Genomic DNA, 15,329 nt, shown 5'->3' on the forward strand with positions numbered 1-15,329 from the left:
TGGACTAATGGAATCTTTTTTCTCTCTTTTTGTGGAAGACCACTCAGTAGTGTGCATCCCAGAAGGAATATGGAGATAAGAAGTATTCTGTAATCACGACATCCTCCCATTACAGAGTGACAGCACCAACAGACCATACAGGGGACACAACACAGTACTCACAGACCAATGGCAACACTTGTGAATCCAGAGCGAAAGTTGGTATCCCCTTTGGCTTTGACTCCTTCACTCTCTCTCCCTTTTCTGAGGGCTAGAAAGTACTTAGAGATGGCACTGAGTGAGCAGTGCCCTCAGATAGTCACTTTAAACTTTGCCCATCACTCTTGTGTCTACCTATTCCAGCACCTGTCCCCAAAATGTTATAGGAAGGTGAGTTCAACACAGTACTATGCCCTGTCAGGTTTCTTTATAATATAGTTTACCATGTGCCTGACTCTGTTCTATATCCCCGGGATACAGCTGTAACTGGCTGAAAGGATAATGAATGAGCATCCTCAGAAGAAACAAGGACCACTATAGCCCAGAATGACTGCACTGAAATAACCTTAGATCTTCCTCCCCTCTACTCCTAACAGAGGCTCAGGATCCCTACTTGCTCTAAGAGATTTTCTTCTGACCACTATAGGGATCAAAAATGAAGAGGTCCAACTCAGGGAGGTGGTTATTTACTAATTCCTGATGTTTTACAATCATCTAACATTGATTACAAACATTCTTATCCCTACTTCCTCCTGGGAGGGTTACTTTGATGGGAAAGAGCTAGAAAAATTCATCCATAGATTCAAAATATAGTAGCTTGTTGCATCCCAGACACTGCCTTGGACCCAATCCATATTGAACTCCTGGTTTGGCAGGGAAGGGAGACAGTTCTAAAATCAGGAACAAAGCTGGGCAGAGATGCATGAAAACAAGATATGGGGCAGGGTTGGTTCCCGAGGCACAGAATAGGAACCCCTCGATCTGGGAATGATTTGTAGAATGACAAAACAGAACCTCTCTGATTTCAAATATATATTATTATAATTAAACTTTGACTTGCTTTCTTATTTTCCCATAGGACGCCTGTACATTTCACAGAAGAACCCTGCTTAGACAGCCAATAAAGCACAATCAAGTTAGAGAAGCATAACCATAACAGTTTTAAACTGTTTGCCAGTAGCCTCTCTGGTTATCGAGTCTCCCTCGTGATATCAAACATATGAATAGATATTTATATTTTGGTGTTTTAACATTTGTTCATCTAAGTTGCATAGATATGATTTTTATTAGATTTTTCAATTGGTGATTAATATATAAATAGTTACATTGGGAGAAGGCAATGAGGAAATGGGGCCAAAGAATCCATGGTTGGAGAATAGCATAGACCCAGGGATGAACCTGCTACTACTATTTTGATGCATAGATACTATCTCTTAAACTGCCTTCTAAATGTGTATCTTCCTACCCAGAGGCAGCTCTTGGTTTTCATCAGAGAAGTTCATTTGTGTAGTGGACAAAGAAACTCACAGCACGTCAAAGTGCAAAGCCTAGGTTTCTGTGGAGTACTCAGCCTCAAATGGGACCTGTCCTACCCTTTCCTCAAGAACACAGAGTCACTATACTCAGGACCCACAGCAGGTATGGTTGTCTGCACAAGACCTATGCAAGATCAAGCTCATCAAGCTCCCACTCCTGACTGAGGAGCTAGGACAGTGGAGGATGGCCTCTGGGGGAGGAAGAGTCAGTTTTCCTTAAGGGTGTGGTTCCTAAAAAATACACACTTAGTAGATGGCTCCATACTCAGAAGTATATGGGGGCACAAATAGGTTATTTTCAGAAATATTTAAAGAAAATAATGGACATGAATTGAGAGTGAGTCATAGATGTCTTGGAAAAGCTAGGGGTTGGGAGTGGATATAATCAAGATAATTGTGTTGCGTTATGAAATTATTGAAGAATTAATAAAATTATTGGGTTTGGGAGGCTTGTTCTTGGTTTTGTTTGTTGTGTTGTATTGTGTTGTGTTTTTTCTTAAGGAACCCAAGACCAAAGTTGGAAAGACTGTGGCAGCCTCATTTGCCTCAGAAGGCACTGAGGGCAGCAAATCTATCTGAGATCTGAATTTGCACTGGGTCCTCATTATGACTTTCCCCAAGCCTGTAAAAAATGTCCTCCCTGTCATTTTCAGTTATAGAAAGAAAAAGTCCTAGACCCTGGCTAAAAGGATTCAGGTCTCAGGTCCTGACTCCACTTCTGCTTAGTTTGGGCTAAAATGCTGTGTAACTGTTTCATAGGAAAAGCAGCAGGGGTGATGTGTGTGGAAGGGCCTGGAGCTAGCTCTCTGGACAGTGGCCTGAGAGTTAGGCTATAGAAGGCTTCCTGACCAGAAGGTGGGTGTGTCCCTTCTTGAAAGGTATGTAAAGGTCCAGAGCATGTGAACATGGGAAGCAGGGAGGAGAGCCACCAAGGAGTTTAGTTGGATTATCTCATGGACAACCCTAGAGCCCCTGCCTAGGGCCTGACAGCAGCACTTATTCTGGGGTAACACTGGGTTCGCCTGAGCTAGCAGATCACACTGTTGGCTTGGGCTTGTTTAATTTTATAGAAAGCTCTGGGCTCTGAGCCCAGATGCATAACAGTATGCATTATTCAGACAGCTTCGATGAGCTGTTAGAACGCTGGCAGGGGCCACTCTAGGGTGTGTAGGCTGTTGATGGAAGGAATCAAAGAGGACCTGAGGTGACTGTGACGCAGCACTGTAGAGTTTTGTGTCCTCTGCTTGGGGAGAGGAGAGGGTTGCCACCAGCATCATGAGATGACTGGGCTCATTCATGGGTATCTGAGTCAGGATATGCTGAGAGAACAGACCTCAGATTGCTCAATTGGAAGCAGGTTAGACATAGGAGTGGCCCAGAGCTCACAGCAGGCTCCAGAAGCGTCATGAGGAAGACCACAATGGACCTGTCACATGGGTTCCAATGTTAATTCCTTACTGAGTGTCTGAGGTAGGATGTTTTCAGCACTGGACTCCTACATGGTGCTTCTGCTACTAGAACTCAATCTGCCATCTTCTAGACTGAAAAGATGGAAGGCAACCCCATGCCCTCTCCACACTTTTGCTGACCAGACACGGTATGGTTGAGGTGAAGATTAGGATCAGAAGACCTGGTTAAAATTTCAGTTCTACATGAACTTCTGAACTCAGAACTTCAGACAAGCCCTGACGCTCTGAAAACCTGCTTCTTCCCTTCAAAGATGTGTATTATGGGGTCTGTGGAGATGGATCAGTGGGTAAAGCCTTTGGTGCACAACTGTGAAGACCAGTGTTCAGATCCCCAGCACCCAGATAAATGCCAGGTAGTCTTAGGAACCTTCCTATAATCCCATCACAAGGATGTAAAGACAAGGATTCCCAGAATAAGCTGGCTAGCTAGATTAGCCAAGTCAGTGAGTTCTGAATTGAGAGTTTGCCTCCATGTACAAGATGGAGGGCCATCACGGAAGACAGGCAACTTCAACCCCAGGCCTTCAGAGGCATGTGAAGTTGCATAGACATGTGGGCCTACACACATGCACACACACACATATACACATATACACACAAAGAATGTAGGAATTATAACTCTTAACACATCTAAGGGTAGCTGTTCATCAGATGGGATACCAAATGGAAAAGCACAACAGTGTCCACGTCACTAATGAAAAACACAGAGACAAAGGGAGTAGGAAAAAAACAGGAAAAGAGTGGAGAGGAGGGGAGGGGAAGGGAAGGAAGAGGAGAGGGCCACGCTGCTGGGAGAACATTCAGAATAGTCAGAGGCAATTCTGTTGCCTTTAATGCTGTACAACCTAGTTCAAATTCTATCAGTTCCCACGTCCCCACCTATGCGGTGGGAGTGGACTCCGGCGTCAACACAGGGCTTTGAGTAAGTTTAAACAACTACTCAGAACATTATCAGGCACATAGTAAAAGCTATGGAAATACTATGTTGTTTTTTAACGCTGATGCCCTACATCTATTACCACCACCACCACATCACCATCACAGTGACCAGTTCCACCTTTAGTAAACCCAGGCTCTGTCTCCCTAGCTCCTACCAAGGCCTCCCAGTCCTGACTTTCACCAGGCTCACACCCAGGAATAGTTAATCATTCACTGTGCAATGCACCAGGAGCCAAGAGAGTAAAGATAATGATTGAGACAGATGGAGTTGTTGGAGCAGGGACTTTGCCTTGTCAGGAAAAGACTCTTAAGTTTTAAGCTATTAATCTTCTGAAATGCAGAAAACATGGGTAGGAAAATCTCGTTTCAAGCATGAGCTGGGCAAGGTGCTCCAATACTGTGAGTCCTAGAGTTTTTGTGTGTACCAGATCGCTGATGTGTGTGGACCAAACACTGTAACTATGCAAAAAGTGTCAGTCTAAAGCCTCCACGGGAGGAACAACCAGAACAGCATAGGTTTTTGTTGTTTTGTCATTAATATTCAACAAGACTCATGGCTTCTCTTAGAGAGGCTATAGTAGGGCGTGGCTCAAAGCACCAGAAAAAATTAATGAAACTTCTAGCCATGGCTGTTAAGGCCAGGATACACTGTGGGCAGTTGTGTGGGAAGAGAGTGGGAGAGATCAGGAAATGGAGGAAGCAGTGACCAAATAAGGCAAACAGCTCACCATGGCTGCCTGCTGATTAGAGTTTGACAAAATGAGAATTGCAGGTTTATTTTTCCACCAGTGAGACTAGACATGTGGTGGATTAGGGATGTGTCTTAAAATGCCACAGTTCACAAAGGTAGGGATGATGGTCCCAGGGCCTGGCCAGCCTCCTGCCACAAGCTAACAGCAGGGCCAGGATGAGAAGTGCCTGTGGTCCTTGCTCAGGTCTTTCTCTCACTGGGCATGCTTGGAATCAACATTAACCCAAGGTAGGTTCCAGACCTCTGAGGAGACCAACTAGCAGGAAGTTAAACACTACCTTTGGCTTAGATACAAACTCAGGTCTGCCTTCTGTGTTTTCATGAAAGAGGAACAGGGGGAAGGGGGAAAGGCAGGTAGTAACCATTGTCTACATGAATAGCACCAGCACACAGCAAGGAAGTTTTGGGCCAACCAAGATTTACCATGTACTTTTTAAGAAGAAAATGCCCTTTGTTTCCAAAGAAATTCAGATAAGTCTGTATGAACTTAATCACTAAACTGGAGTTGATAGTTTGAAGAATATCTTTGTTCTGCACAATATCACATGACCTCTACAGGTCAAGCCCCTCCACCAAGGTGAATGATAGAGTCATAGAATCTGTGGGGAAGACAGCTCCAATACCCTCTCCACTTCCTTTGCCCCAATACTACCATATGCATTCAAGTAAAATCACAACTAGTGCCTCCTAAAGAGAGTAGTAGCCATGAAATTCACCTTGGCTATGATGCGGCACAAAGGAGCCCCCTCCTGGGTCAGGCTGAAGAGGTTCCCTGTGGTAGACTCCGTGATGTAGATATTGTCTGAGGTATCGATTTTTCTCACAAGTGCCTAAGAAGAAAGAAAAATCAGTTAACTCTTTTCTGCCCATCCTCTGCTCTTCTCCCTCAATGGAATACCAGTGGGTCCTTGCTTCTAATAGCCTCTGTGGGATCAACAATCCTGTCCGCTCTACTTGTGGGAGTGATAAGACCCTAGCTGTAGGTGAGGTCTGAGCTCCTCTGTAAAGCTGCAGAGATGAGGAATCATTTCAAACCCCTTGTGCATGGAGAGCAAATGAGCTCTGTCCTGGTTCCCGAAAGTCTCTGAAAAATACCAGTTGATTGTGCTCTAAGTTCACAATGAGAACAGAAACCACAGTTGAAATACACAAGCATCAGTGTGACAGCAAAGGAGTGTCCACAGCTATGTCCAAAGCATTTGCTCATTTTGGACAGCTATTAGGCAAGGACAGACTCAGTCCAGCTGGTGATAGGTTCCGGGGCTGAGACAAGCATGCTCCAGTATCACAACCCTGCCTGGAGGACATTCGCACTGGATTATAACTATGACAAGTAGGGGCACCAGAATTCTACTGACAGACAGGTAACGTCAAGAGTAATAAATGCTATACTCACTGAAGATGAAATACTACTGTGTGTGAGAGGGTTGCATATAGGACCACAAAATTTAGGAAGACCCTGGAAAACCACTAACAAATAAGATATGAAGATGATTCCTAGAAGAGTTTGGCTAAGTTCTGGGAGAGAGAAGCCTTACAAACCAAAATCACTTCATCATCAGCCATTAGCTTTGGCACATGTGACTTATTGATTATCGGCTATTCTTACCTACTAATAAGTGCAGTTGTTCAAGTTTTCCCTGGAAACTGTGGATATGGAGACCTGCCTTCCTGGGCCTCCTATGAGAAGACAAAATCTGCAAAATATGGGTGCAAACCTCAGGTATCCTTTCAGTGGCTCTCTGTTTGTACATATGCATGTGTGTGCACAAGTGTGTATACCTGTATGTACATGTCTGTGCATATGGATATGCCTGTGTGCATACATGTGTTTACGTGTTTCCCAGATATGTGTGCATGCATGTGTGTATGTGTTTGCGCAAGCATGTATGTGCAGACATGCATAAATATATCTGTGCATGCATATGTTATATGTGTGTCCCCCCATCTAATATTTTGATACAAGGTCTCTCAATGAACCCAGAGATCACCAACTCAGTCAGTGAGCTCAAAGGGTCTTTCTGTCTTCCTCTTTAGCTCTAGAATGTCAGATATATACCACTCACCCAGCTTCTTTGGATCTGGGATATTGAATTTAGGTCTACATTCTTGTACAGAAATAAATTTACTGGTCGCGACATCTCCCCAGCCCTTTTTTATTTTGTCTTGAAACAGAGTCTCATGCAAGTCAGGCCACCCTTGAATCTACAATCCTCCTGCCTCTGCTTCTGAGTGCTGAGATTATAGACACATACTGCAATACCTACACTACTTATTTTTAATATTAAAATGGCCATTTTTTTAAAAATAATCCCAGGGTTGCAAAAAGGACCCTTGAAGGAAGACTCAGGCTCTAGTCTCAGCTTGTCTTTAGCTCTCTGCGCTAATCAAGAATGGATTTGGCTAAGAGCAGATTCTGAAACTAAAATGCCTGAGTTCCATCCAATCTTGGCTCTGCCACTTGTGCTGTGCCCTGGAGCAGATGATTTACTATAGCCTTTCTTTGCCTCAGTTTCCTTGTCTGTACAATATACAGCATCTGTCTCTTATAATGAGGATGCTATTATCCCAACCTTGTCAGCATGCACAGAGAGAACATCTGGAGGAACCTACCACAGTGAAGAAAGCATCGTTGGCAGTCATTATTTTGTGGGCTTGGGAAAATGAGATAAACTTCTTAGGACTTGGTTTCACCACTTATAAAACTATTCAAATGAAGAGATTTGGGTCTCTTTTTCTTCTTTATTTAAACTCACATACAGCATATTAATCCTCTATATAGAATAGCCTTAGATTGTGTGTGTATTTAAGCAAACTACATTAAAATATACATTTTTTTATTCTCTAAGATCTGGTAGGTACCTCTTACAAGGGGCCAACAAAAGCTAGAATTGTTAGCCAAGATTTGTCAGCGTGGATTGTTGTGATGAACTTGCAGGTTACGCTCCTTCCCCACTGTTTCCATGAGCAACCACACAAGGAATACACACTCAAATGAAGATGTAGATTTCATATATTGGGGTCCTGTACCTAAATGATAATTACCTAATGTTCCTGATGAGTGTTTGCACTTCAAGCAAATTAGCATTAAATTAAACAATTCAAGCCCAATGTCTTCTGCAATCAACTGCTAATATTAGACCATTTAAGTCTGAGAATAATTTCATGTTAATGTCTATACACATATACAGCAATTACACCCCAGATTTATCTCAAGGACAAAGAAAAGTTGTAAGCATACTTTCCTACAGCATAGATTTTAGAAAAGCAGATCAAAAGCTCCTGCAGAATCCAGAAAGCTCTGAATACTGTCAATCTTAACAATGGCAGTCTTTAATTCAACTTTCAGTTCACATTTGAGGAACCTAAGGTGAACACAACTGATCAAGGTCAAACACACACAGTTCCTAGGAACTAGACTTTGTCCCCAGGGTGATGGCTAACCCTTGTAGTCAGCCTTATTGGATTTTACACCCCTATGGGTGCATCTAGAAGAGTGTTTCTGGAAAGGTTTAATTGAAGAAGGAAGGCCCATCCTGAAAGTGGGTGGTACCATGCCATGAGACAGAGTCTCAAATAGGCTACTACCAGCATTGATCTCTACTTCCTGACTGAGGACACGATATGACCAGCGCCTTTATGTTCCTGCTTCACTGTCTTCTCCATCATGATGGCCTGCATCCCTCCTTCAACAGTAAACCAAAACAACTCCCCTTTAAAGTTGCTTTGGTAAGACATTTTGTCACAGCCAAACAAAAGTGACAAATACTTCCTAAGACTCTGCATTTCTACTCTGAAGGTCAGTAGTCCCATTACTAATGTATACATGACTTCCCTTAGACCAGAAAAGCTAGAAGGCAAAACAAGTATGCCATCCAGGCCTATCAGCAGTACTCAATGAATCCTGGTTTGCATCAGCATCTGTCAGTCAGTAGAGTCACTAGGTCTCTCCAAGAGACAGAGAACTGACCCAGAGCCCTCTGCTGATACCAGGCTCTTCCATCATGTTCCCGCTGAAGCCACGCTTCCCCTGCATGACTTCTATGTGAGACTGAGCTCAGCATGTCTGTGGTATGGAAGTTTCCCCCACTGATGCCTTCTCTTTTTCATTCCCTGAGTCTTTCCTCCTACTCCTGTCCTTTTCTTTGTCCGACTTGAACACAGCTTTCCTAAGCATCACCAGATTCCTCTCTTTATCCCCAGGAATGGCCTACCTATCTTGGTAACTCATACACATTAACACATTTCTAAAAGTCAATTTTGGGAGGGATGGTTTGGCCTAATTTTTTTCTTTTTAGGAAATCAGGGAGATACTGGAGACATTCCAGAAAGATACTTTATCCTAGATCATAAGAAGAGTAGTCAAAGACTGTAGACAAAATCAAATGAGATTGACTTAGCAGGGTGAGTGACAAATACTTTCTTAAAAGACAGACCACATAGACATGAAACAACAACAACAACAACAAAGCAATGTCTTTAAGACAAGGAGAAAGGGGCATGAAGGAGCAAGGATGTGTAAAGTCTACCAACTCTGAACAAGACACTAGAAAGTAGAGTATGTGTCAATTGCATCTCAATCAGAAAGAGCTAGTGAATTCTATCAGTTGGGAGATAAACCGAACTGACTATAATGTATTTCCCAGAAGAAACCAGGAAAATATTGTGAGACTTTTCCTGAAGCTTTAGATGGAAAGTGTGTAGTTGGACAAAGTATGAACCAAAGAGTGTCACCAGGCCCAGCAGATCTGCCAGGACAAAGTGGGATAAAGATAGACCCTGATCTATTCCTCTCAAAGATTCCTGATTCCTCTCAAAGAAGGTTACACTCTGCTAACTCCTCCCTTGAATTCTGATGCCTTGCTTGACCAGTAAAAGCCAGTGCCTGGCAGGAATGATACGTCAGGACTCTCAAGACTGGGTCATAAGAAGCCTTGAGCTTTCAACCAGGCTTCTTGGGATAGTCCTTTCTGAGTCCTAGGTAGCATGGATAAAATTTGAGAACCTTGGAAAAGCTTCTTGAAGAACCCCTGTCTATACTCTCCATTGAGAAGAGATTTACAACATACATACATAGGACAGAAGCTACCTGGAGGTCATCAAACTCTTGCAGCTACATAGCATTTCATTGAAAAATGAGAAACATAGGGCTCACTCAGCTAAGCCCCACCCAGATCACTTAACCCTTATGATCATGAAAACAATCATTGGGTTTGCTTTTATGCGTTAACAAGATTCTAAACCATAGATAAATGCCACAAAGATCAGCATGGGTGCTCCAAAGGGTAGATGGGTAAATGTTCAGATGAAAGTCTAGGAGTTGGAAGGGGAACTGCTCATGTCCTAGGGAACAGAATGGAGGAATCATGACTCGGGGCAAGAGTGGAGGGATGGCACAGGAAGACTGGATGTTGTGGGCAGAACCTGGGAAAGTGTCAAGTGAAGCCAGAGTTGCATTAACCATGTCTCACAGGTGACACATCTCTTGACTGACAGTACCCCATTTGGGAAGGTAAATAGGACGCAAGAACCAGAGGCTTTTGAAAGACCCAAACATGGGTGGTTTCATTTCTTTCAAGAAGAAAAGCTAAGTCTAGACAAACATGGAAAACACAACAACACAAAAGAATGTGCCATAAACCTACAGTATGTGCGAAAAGCTGCCCAGATTCAGAGGTCATACAGAGCCTGAATGGAAAGGAGAGTTTGGTTGTCTCTGGAGGTGATAGTGAACCAGTGGAAGAGAGAGAAGCAGGGACCTAGATCACTGCTGAAACACAATGATGTACTCAAAGAAAGACTACCCAAGCCTGAACTGTTCAGAGGTATGAAAAGATGATTCTGTGAGCAGTGTCTGACTCCAGACCTAGTCCTCATGGCCCAAAGGTGCCAGGGAGCTGCCCCAGAGTGGAAACCAGAAAGAAATCTTCCAGAGGAGCCAAGGGACCAAAGTCCAAAGCAACCTTCTAGTGGGAAGTAGGGACAGCAACCACCCTGACATAAATGTTATTTGTGACTACGATTTTGCTTATTTTTAATTTGACAGCTAAAATCTTTCAGCATAGTATTATGTAATTTCCCGTAGATTATATGTATCGACATAAAAATAAAATTTCTGCATCACTCAGATGTAGTCACTGTAATTTGAATATCAAAACATCTTAACATCATCATCTATTTAAAAATATATGAAAAATATTTCTTTGACATTTTTATAACTTCTCATCATTAAATTTATATCTGCATGTACTTTCCTCTCAAAATTTTCCTTAATGTATTGAACTTAAATTTTAAAGTGTGCGATTGATTACCCTTGTGATACTTATCACTGATATTTGACATTTATCTTTACTATAAGGTTCCAAGTGTCACAGACAAATGAATCCAAATTTTTCCTGGTTGACTGATATCAGTTACCATCAGAACAACTGGTGAACATGCAAAAAATTTAATAACTACAAATCTTACAAACAAAAGTTTTATTGTAAGCAAATCTTGATGAAAGAGGTATTTGAAATATATTACATTGTTATATATAATCAATGGAATTAGTCCAGCTGCTAGTAATTAATTTTATGATTTTAAGTATTAAATAGATATCATATTTCTAGTATAAATACTTTGACATAAAAGACTTTAGTTGGTCTTTTAAATAGTGCACATCAAATCTGAAAAAAAATTAAAAACCAAGCCCATTGCATTCAGAATAATCTGCATCATTTAGGTCTGGCTCTTCTGTGATACTTTTCTTTCCAACTAGTGTCACAGTCTAGGGATGAGTATGAAAAATGGCTGAAGGGAATGGCTTTCACTAAGTACTTACTTAAAATAGCCATTTAAAGACTTGATATACCCTACCACTCTTCTCTTTGTTCTTATCCAAGAGCCATACACTATTCCAGAATGAAATAGACAGAAAAGATAAAATAATTAGAGACTCTCACTCTCCCCCAACCCCAACTATACATTCTACCATCTATCTGAATTCAGAAAACCCCATACTGGGGACAACTTATAATGCCTGTCTCAGCACAAAAGTGCAAAATCCTTCAGAACTAGTCATGGTGGCTCAAGGGCTTTATTGTTCCTGGATAAAGGTTTCTCCTTTACTTGATTCCCCATCCCCAGGATTTCGGGGAAAGGGGTTCTGGGATGTGTGATAAGCATATGTTTCCTCTAAGAAATTACAGAAGTGCTAGCAAAACCCACTTGCATTCCTGGGAGAGAAAAAAATGAAAACTGAAGATCTACAAATAGATTTACTTAAAATGCGATGTGCTTACATGTCTCCTGGGACTCTGTCAGGAAACTGAGAAATGCAGTGCACTCGATGTAGTTCAAAGATGACCAGCTCAGGTCACCTGAAAGAGTCCTGCCAATGCAACCCGGGGAGGGGAGGGTAGCACATTGTAGAGAGGGGACAAAACATGAAGGTTATTCAGCAGTGCAGGGTGCCAAAGAATGCACACCAAGCACATCCATGTAAAGTATTTGCAAATTCCTGACTTTGCAGGAAGGAGAAAAATGTCCAAATGCCCTTCTGTGAGAACAGGAACATTTTTCTCCCATATATGGTAAATGCAGTAGCATAATTAATCTGCAGTGGCTCACTTTACCTCACAGGTATATGTTCCCATGTGCTGTGGCTATGCACAACTAAAATAAATACTGTGGCTGGCATCCAGTCCAGGCCACATCCAAGACCGTATTCTCTCTCTTTTTTTTAACCTCAGCTGTAATGTACATTTAAAGCCTCTGGAAGCCCTAGGGATGAAATCTAAAGACAGAATGATGCTAGAAGTTTCTGCCCTCGGGACTGAGAACTGACCTATACCCATCTTCTTGGCCTGCATAGCAGTAGTGAGGTAATCCTGGGTCTGAGGTACTAACTTTCTGGGCACTTGCATTAAGTTTGGGATGAACCTGTACCAGTCAATTTCCTGACACCCCCTCCTCATTACCATGGAGACAGCCTAGACTATAGCCATGAAGAAAACCAGACTGCCTAGACTGTCTAATTTTGGTTTTCAACTGAACAGGCTCTAGAATCACCTAGGAGACATACCTCTGGGCGTGCTTGTGATTTCTAGATTAAGTCAACTGAACTAAGAAAACTCATCTTAACCGTGAGTGGCACCATTCTACAGGCTGGGATCCCAGAGTAAAGAAGAAGGAGACCGTGAGCTAAGCCCTGGCATTTACCTTCTGCATCCTCACTGCAGTCTAACAGTGACAAAGGGAATCAGAAGGAAATGTTAGGCCAATTGTCAGGAAATCTGTACATGATTTCATGGCCATGACATAATGAACTGCCTCTCAGCCACCTAGAAGTAGACTGATCACTGACAGTGAACCCACTAAGGAGCTGGGTTATCATTTGGTGCAGCAGCTTCAGGAAGCTGAAGGATGCTCCACAGACAGCTAGTTTCCCTCTGCTCAGCCTGCCACTAGTCTAAGCAATACCATCCTTACCAAGTAGTTAAAATAATATCAGTACACGATTATGAAATTAGGACACTGTTGTAGCAAAATTACTGTGTTTTTTGTAAGTATTGCAGGGCATACTTACAGTCAATATTATACAATCCAGAAAGTGTTACCAAGTACCTTGTGTTATTTCATTTACCCTAACTCAACTCACTATAGCAGCAAGGAAAGCTAGGGTTAGAAAGATTAAGTGACTTACCCAAGTCTGCAGAAGAATTCCAAACCATATGCCTACTATTGCCACCCCATAATGCCCACATTCATAGAATTATAACCTCTTGAGAGAGAAGGACATTCAGCCCAATTTCAGTCTACGTCTCTGTCCTCCAGTCACTGCTGGCCCACCATAACCATGGAGCTTCCCTGGGGCTTTCCCTCCCACTGCTGGGAAGTCCCACCACTCTATATGCGGTATCCTGGAGGCCATATCCAATGACCCTAGTACACTTCTCTTGTGTACTCCAAAAAACTTGTTAGATCTTAATGTCCATTTCTAGATTGAGCATCTCCTGCCCCCTCCAAATATTCTTCAAAACCTCCATCTCCCACACCTCCCTTTGTTCTTGGAGTTTCCTCTGAGTGTACGTAATGAATAATTGTAATTGTCAACTTGACTAGATTTGAAATCACCTAGGAGATACACTTCTGCACATGTCTTGAGAATGTTTTCAGAAAGGTTTAACAAAAATGGTTTAACCTTCACTGTGGGTTTTACCATTCAGCATGCTGGAATTCTGGGATGAATAAAAAAGAAGGAAGAAGTCTCCTGAGCATTAGCTCTCTCTACTCTCTACCTCCCTCTTCTCAGATGTGAGGAGTACAAGCTGCATGTTCCTGTCATCGTGAACTCCTGTCACATGGACTGGTTTTCTCTCAAACTGTGGGCCAAAATAAATCCATCTTCCCTTAAGATGCATTTTGCCAGTAATTCTGTCAATAACTAATCAAAGGTCCAGAATTGGACTCGATTATATGCCAGGATGAGTCATGACAATGTGGAGTGATATTATATTATTATTGTTCTTGTATAAATTTCTTCACTATTTATATGTGGCTTAAGAGAGATTATTCCCCCTTAACAGCCAACACAGCTCCACAGTGCTAAAAGAATGTCTCTGAAGTGCATGCTGCCAAAGGCATTGCCCCAGGATCGCAGCAGAAGTAAATAAACATTTAACTTTTTAAAATGTGGTCCTAACAGTTTGAAATACACCACTTGGCCTTCTCCACCGGTATTGCTCAAATCATCAAGAGGCGTGTGCCTTAGAAATACACGGACAAAACATAGCATAATCCCTGTTGCGGGTAGACAAAAGTCTTGTGAATGTAAGAGCATACATCTGAGTTTGCCTGCGAAAACACTTTTAAAGAGGCTTAAGGAGGGTAGAAAGCCCACCCTGAGTCTGGGGTCCTTGGGAGAAAATGAACACCATAGAAATTCCTATGCAAATAAAGAGATTTTATTTTCTTTATAACAAGACACCCCAGGTACAAGTTCCTGGTATTATAGGTTTCCCTAGCATCCTAGGGAATGACATTGAGTCCCTGGTGTAATAGACATGTGTGTACAACTCAACACCAGAGACCTTGTCTACGACCAATGTTTCCTGAAGTCACCCCTGTCTTTCTAGGGAATTTGCTAAGAAGGTGAGGGTCATCTAAACTTCAGGGTGAGTATGGCAAGCTTGGCCTATAAGAGACTTGGAAGAGACCATGTGGAATTCTGGGAGGGTGGATGGAAAACACCAAGAGAGGACGTTATCAGGAAGAAAATAAATATGCGGACACATCAAGGACAGACTTTGCCATCCCTCCCTGGAAAGCAGGACTATGGGGATTTACCTGTAACATAAGAGTAACTAGTACAAATCAGCTGTCAGACCAAGCCTCAGAGACCTGGGCAGTCATACCTCCCAGTAGGACTGCAGCTAGCCAGGAATATGTTCCACCCAGAATAAATTCAGAATGAGGGACAAACAGAATGAAACTTGGCCTAAGATGTCAGATCCATGGCCAAAGTCTCCAGAGAGTCCTGACCTTTCCTACAACTCTCTGACATAAAGGCAGGAAAACCCTACCCCACGACTCCCTGTTAGCATGAGATGTTCTACCATTGCTCAGAAATTCCTCTGGTGAGATAGGACCCTAGGGTTTTAAGTATTCTTCAGA

At 42.5% G+C, this 15,329-nt stretch overlaps 1 protein-coding gene across 2 annotated transcripts in view; it reads right to left on the bottom strand.

The window, feature by feature from the left end:
• Nucleotides 1-15,329, bottom strand: part of Insc (INSC spindle orientation adaptor protein) — a 104,983-nt gene that overhangs the window by 38,309 nt on the left and 51,345 nt on the right. For both annotated transcript variants that reach the window (XM_032892843.1, XM_032892842.1), the window contains one exon: nucleotides 5,390-5,503. In XM_032892843.1, coding sequence (XP_032748734.1) covers nucleotides 5,390-5,503 — 114 coding nt within the window. The remainder of the gene's footprint in view (nucleotides 1-5,389; nucleotides 5,504-15,329) is intronic.

This window comes from Rattus rattus, chromosome 2 (assembly GCF_011064425.1).
Source record: "Rattus rattus isolate New Zealand chromosome 2, Rrattus_CSIRO_v1, whole genome shotgun sequence".
Lineage (NCBI taxonomy): Eukaryota > Metazoa > Chordata > Mammalia > Rodentia > Muridae > Rattus > Rattus rattus.